Source organism: Dermochelys coriacea, chromosome 14 (assembly GCF_009764565.3).
Source record: "Dermochelys coriacea isolate rDerCor1 chromosome 14, rDerCor1.pri.v4, whole genome shotgun sequence".
In the NCBI taxonomy this organism is placed as follows: Eukaryota; Metazoa; Chordata; order Testudines; family Dermochelyidae; genus Dermochelys; species Dermochelys coriacea.
The window spans coordinates 15253061-15270197 of record NC_050081.1 but is presented as its reverse complement, the minus strand read 5'-3'; the positions used below and the strand labels follow the sequence as shown (position 1 = coordinate 15270197).

Here is a 17137-nt window from a genome sequence, read left to right as displayed (position 1 = left end):
ACCTTAGTTATCAGGGACAAGCAAACATGTTCCCTTGACTATGCAGGAGAAAGATCTTCCAGCTTTAGCAACAACTGCGGATTACTCCACATACTAATGCGAAACATACAGACCGAAGTCATAGAGAAGCAAACCAACTAGGACTTTAGAATCAATGTGCTTAAAATGTGATCTCCTTTCTGGGGAACCTACCTGACACTGCTCCTTCAGGTCCATGGCTGTACAGTTCTGTAAGCATGCCCAACACAAGGTAACTACCCCTCGGGGGGAGAGCCTCTCCTAGGTGCGTATGACCCTTGTTTACTCTGTTATCATAACACCATCTGTGGAAACAAAAAGGGCAAGAGTCAGATTTTCCTCCACACTCTCTTTAAGGCAAGTGTACAATGAAGCTGATAGACTTCAAATGAAAGGAAAGGGGTGTATGTGAGAGAAACCGGGAGTAGAAGGTGGTTCTAAATTGTGCTCCATTAGTTTGCAGTCCCCCGCCCCAAGTGGGCTTTATCAGTTTAACTTTCGAAAAAGCTGTCAGCACTAGATGAATAAAATTCCCTGCAGAGCAAAATAAACTTAATGCAGCAGCCTTGACATATATCCTGGAACACATCCAGGAGAACTGCCAAACTCTTAGCAAGAAGCTAGATTCCACCAGGTGCTGCGAAGACAGCAGGCCGAAATGCCAGCCAGCAGACGTGTGATCTGACCAGGCTGTCACCAGCGGCCATTTGTCTTGCTATTTTTATCTAACCAGGGCTCTGTCCAGCTAATCTCTAATGGAGCCTGCAGTAATGACTCTTCCATTTGCTGAAACACCACATCAGATCCTCGTTGACAAGGCTATGCTCTAGGACTAAACTCAAATCTGGCCCATCATTAAACAGGCCAAAAGGCCTAAAGAATGGCTCCAGATCACCAGGGAATAGACTAGCAAAACTGGGATTAACAGAGCTATAGCCAGAGACAGCTCTGGAACTCACTTTCCCCCTTACTCTGACATAGCCTGAATTGGTTGACCTTCAGGGCACACAGCAAGACTCATCTGTTATTTTGGACTTTGCAGGGAGGGGACTAGTTGAAGGTATTTGGTAGTTCATTTCAGGGTATTATATTTAGGAGGGGATCATCTTAAATATTAAATGAGTTGAGATAGTAAAAGGGGCTATATGATGAAGTGGCCTTGGGCAGCAGAGTCATTTGGAGGTAAGGGTTAATGACTCTTGTATTTTTAATAGTTACACAGAATCTTAGAGCTTGGACAGATGCTTCTAATAAACAGGAGGCACACAGTTTAGCAAACTGACCCATACCAGATCTGTATTTACTAAACAAACAAAATCCTGTGATGTGGGACTAGGCTGGATGTGGTCACCAGACTTTCTACCCTACCCTAGTCTGTAGTTTTGCCCATTTTCCACAGCAGATGGATTCTGCAGATCCCAACTGGTTGTCTCCCAACCCCCTGCGATCTTTGTGCATGGCACAGTTCTTTATGACAGCAGTGTAACTAGATTCAGTGTAACCCTCAGCTCCCTTAGAAAGCAATGTTTCCCCTGTGACTATGATCATGTACATGTATGTGTTATTAGGTGAAAGGCAGACACCAACAAGTCAACTTCATGTACCCTCTCTACATATATGCTACTCCTGGTGGAATTCTACGTCACTGCACATGCGCAGAATTCATAGCCCCTGCAGATTTCTTTGATTCCCTTCAGAAAAGGGACTTCTGACAGAGAAGCAAAAGGAAGCCGCCAGAGCGGTTTGGGCAGCTGGTGGAGATGTAAATCACTGCCGGGGGTAGGGGGGGCGGGCTGAGCAGTCGTGCATGTGAGACACACACTGTCCCTCTTGCTCACTACTGCGGCACATTCAGCATGGAGGGGCAGGGCTTTGGGGTGTTTCTGAAGAGACAGGTGTGGGGTAGGCTGTCTCCTCAGGCAGAGCAGAATGTAGCAGCCTGCCTTTTTAGTGAATTCCCGCAGGACTACAAAACGTGTAAAAATTTTAAGTCTCCTTTACAGTGCCAGAGTGGTGTAAATGAGTCTTATTGTAAAGGACAGTATGGCTTTATAAGTGCATATGGTGTTTTAGTGATTAGAAATGGTCTAAATTTTTGGACTGAAAAAATGTCCTATCAAAATGTGCTCCATGAACTGTTTCCTACTGACCTTTTGGGAAATGGTCAGTAGCCAGTATAAATTGCGAGTTTGAGTTCCCAGCCCTCACTTGCTCTTCAATTGCCTATGATGTAACACTGAGCATATGGCTGCATATATTTGTTGAATAATAATGAAGTAAAGGGTCAATACTAGCTACATTATTATTAGACAGAGGGGATCTGATGATTTCCTCCAATGCTCCCCATGCCCAGTCTCCATTCATTGTATTATAGTTTAAATAAATTACTAAAATAATTGAAACCAGCATTATTGCATTACTTTGATTTTAAAAAATGCAGAATTTTAAAATATTGTGCACAGAATTTTTAATTTTTTGGCACAGAATTCCCCCAGGAGTAATATGCGCCTCATACATCATTTGAAAATGTTATGTCTACTTTAAGACAAGGTATGATGTGAAGCTGTCAAGTGGTGCAATTACCACAGAAACGGAGATAAAACAATGACACCACATTAAAATGACCACTTTGAAATATTTCCATTTGTTTCTGTTTAATGACTATATTATTTCAAAACATAAAATTGGATTTCTTTGTGACCTCAAAGCATAACAACAATCTAAAGGTAAAACAAAAATAATAATAAATTTGTACAGGTATCACTGAAACGTAATAGAGATGGTGACATTTCTAGTCATTATCATCATCTTGTTCATCATGCTGAGAGTGCATGGGTTATCATAATCTTCATTGCCTTAGCACATACACAGTCCTATGCACGGAAGTCTGTTGACTACAACCACAGTTGATTGTGCAGTGACCTCTACAGGTACAGCCACAAAGAAGATCTTACAGAAGCTCAGATGCCCTTGGGCCCTTGAAGAATATAGGAAGTAGTACACAGTGGCGCTGGAACCATTTTTATATTGGGGGTTGCTGAAAGCAATTGAACCAAACTGTAAACCCTGTATATAATGGAATCCACTTCAAGACAGGGGGTGCAGCAGCCCCCCTCCTCCAGCACTCTTAGTTCCAGCACTTATGGTATTTCATCCACATTTTTCCATCCATGTTGCAATGGCGATCCAATATCTGGTTTGTCTATGTGTGAAGACATCCAAATAGTTGTTTGCCATGGTGTTCTTTTGACATATTCTTCAAAACTGTCCTATATGGTTGGCATTTGACCAGCGACTTGTCCTTTTTGTTGGCTAGATTGAGGCACAAGCAATTCAGGTCTCTATGGGTCTCCTTTTCTTTTTTACTGTGGTCATACAGCAGTACTACAGACTTCCTTCTTGCAAAAATTGCAGCTTGTGTCACTCTTCCCCCAACAGGCAAGACCTCTGAAGCGGTAAGCTCCCTTTGTTTTGATGACATTAAACACAAACTCCCCCCTGCGCCCGCGCCCCCCCCCCCAAATACCAAACAGGGATGACACGGAGTTACACCCTGTTAATTAGCGTACAGCAGAAAGTATCTTGCAGAAGTTCAGGTCTGAGGTGTGTAACAAATTGTGTGCACAGGTATGAAATGGCACGTCTGTTGTGCTAGTAATGGTGCATATTTCAAACACCACATCATCATCATTTTTGGAAAGCAGTGAACAAGAACCAAAACTTCAAGTGACCTAATTACTATGGTTCCTTTGACATCAGGAGACCCAAAAGCCATATTGGCACATACAATATGCAGAAGCATCCTTGGGTCCACTTATTCTTTAGTACTGTACAAGTCTTGGGCTTCTTCAACACCTTTACTGGTGATGGACTTTGTTACTTCACCTTGCAAAAAGCCTACAGCAAGGAGGAGAGTGTGGGTGTGCTCCTACACTCTCAGGTACATTTTGAACCATATATTCACAGAGAAATTGTACATGTGACTGCTTGCTGGATGCCACGTTGAGAAACTTTTACCATGGAGGCACAGAGCACCCACCAATCAACTGGTATTTCTTGCATCCAATCTTAGATCGTGTCCGGCGTGGTCTTTCTGCAGTTTTCACAGAGTTACTGTTGTCATATCTGTTAAAGACTTTGATTACAAATTAACTTTGTCAAACCTTTTTAGGATCTGCCTCAAGGACTCAATTCATCAAATGTGTGGAATTTGTCTCCAGCCATCATTTGTACGACAGCCATGGCATTTCTGATATACACTGTGATTTCTTTCTTGCATGCTCTTAGCTCGTGGATTCTTTCATCTTGAGCTTCCAGCTGATGCCCTAATACAACTTTGTCTATTCTTCTCATTGTTCCATCACCATGAAAGAGGGACACAGGCACAGGTCCTACAAGATGACTAAGAACAGTTATCATTGAAACATCATTTCTGCATCTTGCTAAGGACAAGGCTCTACAGAAAACAATTTCTGGACTGATAGCTGCTGTGATTGTCCCTCCCCGACAGACGAATTTGGTCTTCTTGGCCATGTCAGCAAGTGATCATGTCAGATTTCTTGACTGGTCTGAAGAAGCTACGTGTCCCATCAGAATTAAGAGAATCTCTCATCTCTCTCCAGTTGTTCTTCACCAACATCTGTTATTTTGAGTAGACTTTTGTACATCTGATGTTACATGCAATCCAGAGAACATTGTTAAGCACCTCTGGATGGTGATTCAGGGTCAAATGAGTGTGTCATATTGTTGATCATATGGTTGGTAAAAGCTGTAACATGCTCTTCATCCCTCTTCAGTGCAAAGGCAAGGACTTGTCTGTGGACTTTATTGTCACTACTTCTTGTTAGACAACTTTTTTCTCTCAGTTTTCGTATATTCATAATACGAAGCTGTGTATTGTCATCTAACACTAATAATGACCTTTACATAAAAAAGGTGTCACTAAATAAAAAAATCTAGATCCTAGAATATTTCAAAAGCTAGTACTGCATGTGTAGACAATTACAAATTAAAATCTTCTACCAAGAAGACTAGAGGTACACTGTATGTACAAAAGCTTACAAATGGAGAAGCATTACATTAGGAATTCATGTACATTTATATCTATCCACTGCAGTATAAACTATGGGCATGCAAACTACTGCTATTAGTGAACAACGTTCAGTGAGAGACAATCTGGTCAGCAAATTTCAGCTGAAAATATAGAAAACTATTATAACCACTTGTGAGATATTTTGCCAATTAATACGCAATGTGAAAACATTTCATGTTAATATATTACAAAATGTTGATATACAGCATTTTTGCTTAGTCATTTCTAAAAAAAACTTGTCCATGCAAAACCAATAAAAATATTTTAGTACATTGTCATTTGGTAGCTTTGACCAATAAACACCACAATAAGGTGTTGATATTAACTTAAACAGTAAAATCTAGTCACAGTCGTATGGTAGTGTGTTTCTGGAACTATGCAAAAAAATGACTCATTTTGTTTCACCTCACCTACAGGCTTTCAGTACTACTTGACAACTCCACATGATACCTCATTTAAAGGTACATAAAATAAGCTTTCAAATGATACATGATGTGGGTTGTGTAGGGCGAGTACCTTAAACTCCAAAAACATGGCCCTTTTTGGAGAACTGCCACACATCTAAGTATCACATATATGCATTTCCGCTCATGTAGATATCTGCATTTGAGGTTACACATGCTCAGTTAAATTTACTAGGGATGAATTGTTCAGAGTACGTAGGACAGAAACCACCATCTGTAGTTACTTTTGCTGTCTCTACTTTCTGGCTGGCACATCACCAGAATTAGCTAGCAGTCTGGACTCAGCATCATTCCCATACTGTCTCTTAGCCCATTTTCTGTGTGACCCTTGCAGGCAATCTTCTCCAAATGCTCAATCAACTACGTTATGCCAATTAGCAAATGCCATGAAAAGATCACAGAATGTTACTGGAGTGTAGCAGACAAAGAGGGGCTGGGAATGGGAAGGAGGCACATATATCTTAGTATGCCCCTATAGAGCAAAATAGTGCCTTGATATCTTGCCCTTAACTCAGGGATCACTTCAGCACAAGGCAAAGGGAGAGAGGATGGACTTTTAAAATGAAGGAAAAATGGCAATTCAGAGAAGGGTTTGAGAAAGCTCCAGGATTCTTCTTCCTATTAGCCCAAATAGGAGACTCATGGCCTTAACTAGCAAGGACACACTCAGATACCTGGAGGCCAAAGCCACAAAAGCAGAAAGTGAAGACAATATTCTGAATGTTCTCTGTGCTGATCTAGCGTAGCCCAGATCATTAGCAGTGGTGGCTCGGCTCTGCTCCCCCTTCCAGTACCATTTCAATGGAAGGAGGTCATGAAGGGAGACAGCTGTGCAGGAGATAGCCTTGCTCAGCACTGTAGTGACATTCTGTTTCAGGTAGCAAACTGAAATGCGATCCTGAAGGCAAAACATGCCACTCCTCAAAGTTCAAAACACATTGTTCAGCATGTGTAGGAGAGTCACTCTAAGATCAGTGCAAGCATCTATAGTGCCAGGGAGGAGGACTCTCAACAGTGATCTGATGATGCATCCGATGAAGTGAGCTGTAGCTCACGAAAGCTTATGCTCTAATAAATTTGTTAGTCTCTAAGGTGCCACAAGTACTCCTTTTCTTTTAGCGAATACAGACTAACACGGCTGCTACTCTGAAATCTCAACAGTGAAGTTAGACATATATTAGATTGGTTGGAAAGAGTGTATACTCTTTACCTACATAAATCTAATGGCTACCAAAAACAATGAATAACAATTCTGATTGATATCTCCATAGCTATCTAGTTATCCCATAAAGGGAGATCTAGACGCATACTGTTTTCCCAAAGTCCAAACGGAACCGATGTGAAAATCATCATGAATTCAATTTTTCTCTCCCCCAACTTAAGGTGACAAAAATGGTTAGGTCCTAAACCAGAAATGGGCAAACTACTGCCCGGGGGCCGCATCCAGCCCTCCAGACGTTTTAATTCGACCCTCAAGCTCCTGCCGAGAAGCGGGGTTTGGGGCTTGCCCCGCTCTGGCACTCCAGCCAGGGAGCAGGGTCGGGGGTCTTGCCCCACTCCGCATAGCTCCTGGAAACAGCAGCACTTCCCCCCCTTCAGCTTCTTTGCATAGGGGCAGCCAGGGGGCTCTGCATGCGTCCCCACCCCAAGCGCCACCCCCGCAGCTCCCATTGGCTGGGAATCACAGCCAATGAGAGCTGCAGGGGCAGCACCTGTACACGGGATAGCATGCAGAGCCGCCTGGCTGCGCCTCCACGTAGGTGCCGGAGAGGGGACATGCCGCTGTTTCTGGGAGCTGCCTGAGGTAAGTGCTGCCCAGAGCCTGCCCCCCTACCGTGCCCCAACCCCCTGCCCCAGCTCTGATCCCCTTCCTGCCCTCTGAACCCCTTGGTCTCAGCCCAGACCACCCTCCTACACCCCAAACCCCTCATCCCCAACCCCACCCCAGAACCTGCACCCCCAGTTGGAGTCCTCATGCCCTCCTGCACCTCAACCCCAATTTTGTGAGCATTCATGGCCCACCATACAATTTCCATACCCAGATGTGGCCCTCGGGCCAAAAAGTTTCCCCACCCCCATCCTAAACACTTCAAAAGTGAAGCAACGAACTCACATCCTTCTTGTGCCACTCTGGATACACACAGCAAGCAGATCTTTTCACAGCAGAACCACACTTTAAAGAGTTTGCTCACTAAGAGCCAAAAGTTTTGAACATAGCTAACAGTAGATAAGCTATGATATTTATACGACGAGGACAATAAACTACAGACAAAGTCTGCCTTCTCTGGCGAGATCAGTACTAGAGTCATAGAACCTCAGCCATCTAAAATATAATTTGCCTGCACATAAAGCCCTTGTTTTTCAAATACATATTCTATTATCAAACAATCCCCAATTTGTTTGCAACATTTATGTAACAATTTAAAACATTTAAAAACAATTTGCATAGTATGGGGGGGGAATCATGAGATACAAATAGTAAATATGGCTTCATAGAATTAGGGGTTCACACACTTTGTAGCTTCTGTAGGCCAAACTCATTGCACATACCAGGAGTTCCTTGCATTTCTCCATTTATCCCACAGGCTCCCCATGTGCCATTCTCCCATCATCTTCTATTTCAGGGACTCCCTGCAACTCCCCCCGAGCCCTTCCAGCACATGCTAGTAGTTCTGTGGCCCAGGCCCTCAAAAGTATTTAGGTTTATAACTTCCACTGATTTCAGTGGAAGTTACGTGCCTAAATAGTTTTGAGCATCTGGGCCTGGGTCCCCCCACCATTCGCTCTCTGGCACATGCCAGGGGCTCTGTCTCTCCCTCTCCACCACCCTGGTGACAGGTCTGGAAGAGGTTAACTTGCAGGGAGATTCAGTTAGCTCTTCCCCAGATGCACTTCTCCTGGCTGTTAGACATGGGTGCAGGATTTAGAAAGGGAGGAAGAAGGGGAGAAAAGTAGGTAGGTTTCTTCAGTGGGTGAGCTGGAAGCCTTAGTTGAGACAAGGGCCTGATGAGCTGTTGTCTGCTTGAAACGTGGAGTAAGGGAAGGAGCACGCCAGCCCCTAGATTGTGGGACTGACTAAGTCACAGAAACCTGTGGTTACACAGGAGAACAGTCTAGAGCAGCAGAGGCACACCTGCAATGAGGTAGCTGCCAGCTTGGTCCAGCTGGGCTGATGTTTGGTTTTTTTATACACTTCTGTTGGACTCTGGCAATGGATTCTGTGGCCCTGAAAAGGGCTGGACTCTGTAAAGTGATCTTGCTGGAGGGCAGGTCACTCCTATAGCCAGAATAGGCCAAAGGACAGTGTGGGAAACTGAGGCAGTATTGATGCATCAATACACCTGGACAAAAGGGACCATACTGGAGTGACAACTTTGCTACATTCTCCCTTCCCTCCATACCAGTGTCCCTCATCTAGGGTCTCTGTATGCACCCCCATTCCCTGTTCCCATACCAGGGTCCCTTACTTCCTCCCGTGCCAGGGCCCCTGTACTCCCATTCCCATATTCCCCCCAGGGACTCTGTATACCACCACTTTCCCCTTCCTGATACCAGGGCCCACCAGGTCAGGGGCTCTGTGTGCTACCCATTCCTGGGGCTCTGGGTGCCCCCCCATTTCCCCTTACCCCCTCAATATTACTATTTATCTTCTTTCTGCCTGGGAGATAAGTCATGCAGGGGCCAACATTTTAAACTCTATTGGGAGGACAAGCAGAGATGAGATATGGGTATTATACTGGAAGGTGTTAATGGGTACCATCAACTTGATTTTTGAACAGTAGACAATTATAGAGGTGTTTGAAGTTATGACTCTGCTAAGCAGATGACAAACTCTGCGTCCTCCCCCGCCCGGCCATTTCATTCCTTCTGGTTTTCAGATTTCCCCCCAAAATCATCAATAGGGTTCTACCTATTGATGCCCAGAACATTCCCTGGAATTCTGGAACTGATTGGATGTAGCATTCAAAAGTTATTGCATTACACCATGCAGAGAAATGCCATCAGGCTGAGTGAAAAGCCTTGCAAGCTCAGCCAAATAATATAGCCAGTGTAACTACTGTCTTTAACATTCAGTTGTTCTCTCGATACATTACCTCATTGCTGCTGACCTAAGTAATGTTCCATGTAGGGCCAATTTTGTGACAGTTCTGCAGAATTGAGCCAATAATTACCTAGAGGAACATAGGGAGATTCATAGTTTTATTTCAGAATATTTCTCTTTATTTCAATTTATAATAATGCATCCATCCACTGCTTTGGCTTCATGCACATTCAATATGAAACAACAATCAGATCCAGTGTCCAACAAACTGAACCTTTCCAAATGCAAAACAAAACTTTCCCACCACCCTCAACTCATCCCTCCCGCCCAAAAAAGGCCTGGAAGAAAAAGTGAGACTTGTAGCTTGACCTGAAGGTCAACAATTTTCTATCAGCTAAGCAGCATTTGAAACACCTGTCTGAATATCAGATGCTGAGCCTTTGGAGGGATGCATCTGAATATTAAAATAACCATCTTTAGAACTAAACATGATCTCCCCAAATTTGGGCATTTATAAAGTATATTTCTTAAATCTGAGTTTTCCTATATTAGTAATAATATTCTGCATTTGTTAAGTATCTCCCATCAAGAATTTCAAAGTACTGCAGAAACATTAACTGATTAAGCCTCACAACATCCTTTTGATGAATTTAAGTTATATAATCCAACAATAAAAACAACACAATGGGATACATTATACAAGATGTATGATGGCAGCAGCAGAATAGGAAAAAAAAAAAAAAATCAGACAATTACACTATCAATGCACCTAGAAAAAAATTGTGCTTCAAAAGCTTCCTATGTTACAAATATTCCAGGAGGAGAAAAAACACTCCTAGCTACAGAGTTTTCCCTGGACTGTTCAATTCCTAATGCTTTCACTTTAAGTATAATTCCCAATCTATATTACATCTACAAAGAAGATGGATAGAGTCTGAACATCTCATTGCCAGAAATGAATCCCACAAGAAGAAAAGTCTGATATATCACCTATAATAGAAACATGGGGGAAACAAATGAGAAAAAACAGCTGCCTTAGAAAGAACAGCTTAGAATAAAACATATATTAGCAATGCCATAGGGTCTTTCTATTCACCCGTATTTAGCATCGAGCTGATAATTTGGATCACTCTGTGTTTACTGATAGCTGGGCTCCAAGGAGCACTTAAAAGTGGCATTGTTAATTGTGTTAATGCCCAGCAAGTGTGTACAGTAATTAGAGCAGATGAACTGGCACTCTGACTATCGGATTCTATTTCTGCCCCAATTCACTGTTTGATCTGGGACAAATCATAACATCTAGGCCTCAGTGTCCCTACTTTATAGATCAGGCTAATACTTATCCACTTCACAGGTGAGCTGTGTGGTATAGTTCATTTACATCTCTAAGGTTGGCGAGAGCCTCTGAAAGAAGTTACCAAATAAACGTGAAGTAGTGTTGCTTAAAAACTATCAACAAAAGAGTACTCAAGAAATATGCCCTTGGTATTTCCACTGTTCTGTGGCTGTAGATGAGTCTCGGGCTTGTCTACAAGGAATGTTAGTGTGGGGCAACCACAGTGTGAATCTGCAGTGTGCTAGGGTGGCACACAGAAAGCACCTATGTGGATATTCCTACAGGTCTGTACAGTGCTTTGACATGTAACATGTAATTTTAGTGCACTGTAGCAATGTCCACACAGGACGTTACCATGCTGTAAACCAGTATGCTGTAGATTCAGACCTTGGCTTTCTGTGCAATAACGTCTCATGTAGACAAGCCCTCAGCTTCTTCCATGGAAGTTCACTTTTCTTGCTAACAGAAAAAGAGACTCATTCTGCCTTGAAATCAGTGAGGAAAGCAATGGATTTTGAAACCCAAGGTATGTCTATGCTACAGTGGCACAGCTGTGGCGCCGCACCTGTGCTGTTGTAGTTCTGTAGTGTAGATGCTTCCTACATTGACAGAAGGGATTTTTCCATCACTGTAGTTAATTGGAAGAATTCTTCCATCAACCTTGCTGCGGCTACACCAGGGTCAATGTAATTATAGTATTCATGGCATGAAAATTCTCACAGCCCTGACCAATGTGACTATGTCAACCTAATTTGTAAGTATAAACCTGGCCCCAATTTTAAATTAAATTACAGTATACACTTTTAAACATTTGCTACTAAACATTAGTGGTTTCCATTTTACTTGCATTTCTTCCTTATTTTCAGAGGGTTTCCTAACAAGAAATGCACATCTGACCCCTTCCTTTCTTCTTCAGTACAATAGACTCAGACCAGAACATGCCCCCAAAGGATTGGGTGGGGTTGGGGAGGACAGCGGGAGAAAGGTCTAAGCCAGAAGTCAAGTAGCAAAGACAGAGAACGCGAATCTGGGGGAGAGGTCTGGTCTGCAAATACTCCCTTAAGTAAACAGTCTTTAATCAGACAAGTGATGGGATTATTTCCAAGACATAGGTTTAGCAGGAGCAGGCCCTATGCATTTGGGGAAAAAAAAAAAAAAATACACCTTTCATTTTATTTTTTTTTTCCAGTTAGGCCTGGTCTACACTACGAGTTTGTCGGATTTAACAGCATTAAATCCGAATTAACCCTGCACCTGTCCACACAACAAAGCCATTTTTTGACATAAAGGGCTCTTAAAACCGGTTTCTGTACTCCTCCCCAACGAGGGGATTAGCACTGAACTTGACATCGCTGTTTCGCATTCAGGTTAGTGTGGACGCAATTCAAAGGTATTGGCCTCGGGGGAGCTATCCCACAGTGCACCATTGTGACCGCTCTGGACAGCGCTCTGAACTCGGAGGCACTGGCCAGGTGTACAGGAAAAGCCCAGGGAACTTCTGAATCTCATTTCCTGTTTGGCCAGGCGAGCTCATCAGCACAGGGACCATGCAGTCCCAGAATCGAAAAAGAGCTCCAGTATGGACCGAAAGGGACTTACTGGATCTGATCACTGTATGGGGAGAGGAATCCGTGCTATCAGACTACATTCCAAAAGACGAAATACCAAAACATTTCAAAAAATCTCAGAGGCCATGAGGGACAGAGGCTACATCAGGGACGCAACACAGTGCCACATTAAACTTAAGGAGCTCAGACAAGCGTACCAGAAAACTAAAGAATCAAACGGACACTCTGGGACTGAGTCCCGGACATGCCACTTCTACGCTGAGCTACATGCAATTCTAGGGGGGGCCGTCACCACTACCCCACCCCTGTCCGTGGACTCACAGGATGGGATACTCTGTGCAATGGCTGAGGATTTTGCAGATGCGGAAGACGAGGAGGACGACGAGCTTGGGGAGAGCACACAGCACACCGTTCTCCCCGACAGCCAGGATCTTTTTATCACCCTGACTGAAATACCCTCCCAAACCAATGAAGCCAGAGAAGGGACCTCTGGTGAGTGTACTTTTTTAAATATAATCCATGTTATAAAAGCAAGCGTTTAATGATTAAGTAGCCCTGAGGACTTGGGATGCATTCATGGCCAGTACTGCTACTGGAAAAGTCTTAACGTGTCTGGGGATGGAGCGGAAATCCTCCAGGGACATCTCCATGAAGCTCTCCTGGAGGTACTCTAAAAGCCTTTGCAGAAAGTTTCTGGGGAGAGCAGCCTTATTCCATCCTCCATGGTAGAACACTTTACCACACCATGCTAGTAGCAAGTAATCTCGTATCAGTGCATGACAAAGCCTGGTAGCGTATGGTCCCGGTGTTTGCTGGCATTCAAGCAACATCCGTTCTTTATCTCTGTGTGTTATCCTCAGGAGACTGATATTGTTCATGGTAACCTGGTTGAAATAGGGGAATTTGATTAAGGGGACATTCAGAGGTGGCCTTTCCTACTGGGCTGTTTGTCTGTGGCTGAAAAGAAATCCTCCCCGCAGTTAGCCACGCGGTGGGAGGGGGAGCCATTGGCACTGAACTGTTTACGTTTGGCTAGCTGGTATTTCCCTGATACCAGCCAGGCGGTGGGGGGGAGGAGAAAAGTGATCATACCAGAGAATTGGATGGGGGGAGGGGGTTAGTTTGGTTTCTGCTGCTGCACGTTAACAGGAAAACTGCAGCAGTAAATGGCCAACTCAACAGGCTTTGCTTGGTATGGGAAAGGAGGGGGCTGCTGTTATGAAGGTTGCAGAAGGCGAAAGACTATGGCTTACCATGGCCGCCTGCAAGCCAAATTCTGTTGCCTGGCCCTGTGTGTGTGATCTCTAAACACCAAAGCCGCAGGCACTCAATACAAGATGCAAAATGTGACCTTGTACCAAAAAAATCACATGTGCTATGTAATGTGAATAGTATTGTTCACTGTGAAAGAGTATAGCCATTGTTCTGTAAAATGTATCTTTTTAAATACTTCACTCCCAGGAAGATCAGGAGGTGGCATAAGGAAACGCTGGGGATACTGCGGGATCAAACGGACATGCTCCAGCGTCTGGTGGAGGTTCATGAACGGCAGCAGGATCACAGACTGCCGCTGCAGCCCCTGCTTAACCACCCTCCCACCTCCCCAAGTTCCATAGCCTCCTCAACCAGACGCCCAAGAACTTGGGGTGGGAGGCTCCAGGCACCCAACCACTCCAACCCAGTGGTCAGCCCAAGCAACAGAAGGCTGGCATTCAACAAGTTTTAAAGTGGCCTTTTCCTTCCCTCCTACCCTCCTCCCACACCCTACCTGGGCTACCTTCTGAGTTATCTCCCTATTTTTATAATTAATAAACATGTATTCTTTATTATTTGAAGAATAGTGGACTTTATTTCCTTTGCAAGCAAGCTGTGATCGAAGGCAGAAGGCTTACAGGGAATTAGCGTCAACCAAGGGGGCGGGTTTTCATCAAGGAGAAACAAACTGAAGTGTCACACAGTACCCTGGCCAGTCATGAAACTGGTTTTCAAAGCTTCTCTGATGCACACTGCACCCTCCTGTGTTCTTCTAACCACCCTGGGGTCTGGCTGTGCATAACCAGCAGCCAGGCAATTTGCCTCAACCTCCCACCCCACCATAAACGTCTCCCTCTTACTCTCACAGATATTGTGGAGCGCACAGCAAGCAGTAATAACAATGGGAATATTGGTTTCGCTGAGGTCTAACTGAGTCAGTAAACTGCACCAGCGCGCTTTTAAACGTCCAAATGCACATTCTACCACCATTCTGCACTTGCTCAGCCTGTAGTAGAACAGCTCCTGACTACTCTCCAGGCTGCCTATGTATGGCTTCATGAGCCATGGCATTAAGGGGTAGGCTGGGTCCCCATGGATAACTATAGGCATTTCAACATCCCCAACAGTAATTTTCTGGTCTGGGAAGAAAGTCCCTTCCTGCAGCTTTTGAAACAGACCAGAGTTCCTGAAGATGCAAGCAACATGTACCTTTCCCAGCCATCCCACGTTGATGTTGGTGAAACGTCCTTTGTGATCCACCAGTGCTTGCAGCACTATTGAAAAGTACCCCTTACAGTTTATGTACTCACTGGCTTGGTGCTCCGGTGCCAAGATAGGGATATGGGTTCCGTCTATGACCCCACCACAGTTAGGGAATCCCATTGCAGCAAAGCCATCTACTATGACCTGCACATTTCCCAGGGTCACTACCCTTGATATCAGCAGATCTTTGATTGTGTTGGCTGTGGGAAATGCTGAGTATCAGATGTTTTAGAAATGTGTACCAAGTAATGGAAAAGAACAGTACAAGAGGCGGGGCTGCGGGTAACAAGTTGAAGGACAAGGCCAGAAGATTTTGGCTGGACTGAGGACTAAACTTTGGCTGAACTAAGGACTAATGATATAAGCAGCACCTGAGAGTCTTTACCACCACAAGACAATGGAACCCAAAGATAAGAATGATGAGAACATTGGGTGATAAACAACAGAAAAGGAATAAACAAGTGCTGTATATATATGGCTGTGGGAAGGGAAATAAAGTGCTTTTTACCAGCAACTGTTTCAGTTGTCCTGTGAGCCAGCCTGCTAGCAGCAACAAATGGTGACCCCGACGTGATAGAATTCTGTGAATTTGGTACCACGGACAGAGGAAGAAATAGCAGGGACCGCCACTGCCGGTGTCCTCCGTTCGGGTGAGGAACCGGGACGCCCAACTGAGGCGGGGGGAGCTCCCACTGAAAGGTGAGCGGCGGGGAATATCTCTCATAATGGGAGCGGCAGCATCGGCAGATGAGCAGGCCATGTTTAAGGTCTTAACCAATCTGCTTAATAACCAGGGAGAAAAATTTTCTCCAGAAGCTCTGCAAAAATTGCTTCGGTGGGAAAAGCGAAGGGGTTTCCTGGTTAATGCAAAGAATGTGTTTGACTCCTCAGTGTGGAAAACATTGGGGGAAGACCTCTGGGACTCTGTGGGGGTCAGAAATAAAAAAGCTGCTGCCTTGAGCCCTATCTGGCGGACTGTTCATCGAGCCGTTACCACCGCAGCGGCTCAGGCAGGGGCGCGTATTGCATTAGAATCATCAGCGAATGGGGCCTTCACGGTAGGAGCGAAAGACTTTTTTGGTAAAACAACGCCTATGATTCCTTCGGCGCCGTTGGACCCCAGTGAGGTACCGTTGCCCTTGGAGGATGACGACTCAGATCGGGGCGAACCGATGGCCGTGGATCAGCCGGTGTTGGGGGAATAGTCATCGGGCAATCCAAAGAACCCGTTACAAGGGGGGGTCAGGATTGCCGCCCGCGGTTGTGCCACCAGCCCCTCCCCGACACGTTCGGATTATTGACTTGCCTAAAACTGGAGAGTTTGATAACTTGACGCAGGACCAGATAATTCGGTGGTTATATAAGGAAGGTATTACAGCTCAACAGATGATGAAACAGGTCCGCAAGGAAAGGAAAGGAAAGGAAAGGAAAGGAAAGGAAAGGAAAGGAAAACAGACCGCAAGGATCGTCACGATCGCACCTGCTACAACAGCTTCAAGAGCACGGCATACCTGACCCCTCACATTTGCCCCATATTTGTAGGTTGTGTGGGTATTATGGTTGTACGGAGCACCTCACTCCCGAGGGAGAGTTGCGACCGACAGCAGAGGAAGAATATCGCAAAATTTATGCCCCCGCTACGCAACCGGTTCGACCAAAAGTGAAACCTCCGCCACCTACGTGTTCTTCAATTGGACGAGGGTAAGAAGAACGGGGGACGGGGGTGATTTGGAGGGATGGGGGGGGAGGAGCGGGATCTCCTGACCCAATTAAGCGCTGGCATGGATTGATAAAGGATGCTATAATTGAAGGGGAATTTTTGAATGCCATGCCGGCTACTTTCCCGGTATCGGTATCAAGGGAGGGGGTTAAATCTTGGGTGCCGTTAGACTGGAAATTGATGAGGGAGGCTCAGAAAGCTATTATGGCGTACGGCTTGAAAAATCCGTATGTACAAGCGTTATTAGAACAAATATTTCCGGGGCAAGCGATGTGTCCCTTTGATGCCCAGAAATTTGCAGATATGTTGTTAACACCCACACAGAGATTATTATGGAAGGATTCATGGAGAAAGAAGGCTGTGCACGCGGCAGTGCTTAA

General features: G+C 44.7%; 1 protein-coding gene across 7 annotated transcripts in view; it reads right to left on the bottom strand.

Moving 5' to 3' along the window:
- Positions 1-17137, bottom strand: part of TMEM94 (transmembrane protein 94) — a 104105-nt gene that overhangs the window by 75270 nt on the left and 11698 nt on the right. For 5 of the 7 annotated variants that reach the window (XR_006275766.1, XR_006275765.1, XM_038371379.2 and 2 more), the window contains 2 exons: positions 9669-9746; positions 193-323 (listed from right to left, as the gene is read on the bottom strand). Coding sequence is in view for 5 of the 7 variants with exons in the window: in XM_038371379.2 (XP_038227307.1) it covers positions 193-323; positions 9669-9673 (136 nt within the window). In the remaining 2 variants the exon portion in view is untranslated. Of the gene's footprint in view, positions 1-192; positions 324-9668; positions 9747-17137 lie in introns of those variants that run through there. The other 2 variants (XM_038371373.1, XM_038371374.2) reach the window with 1 other exon arrangement.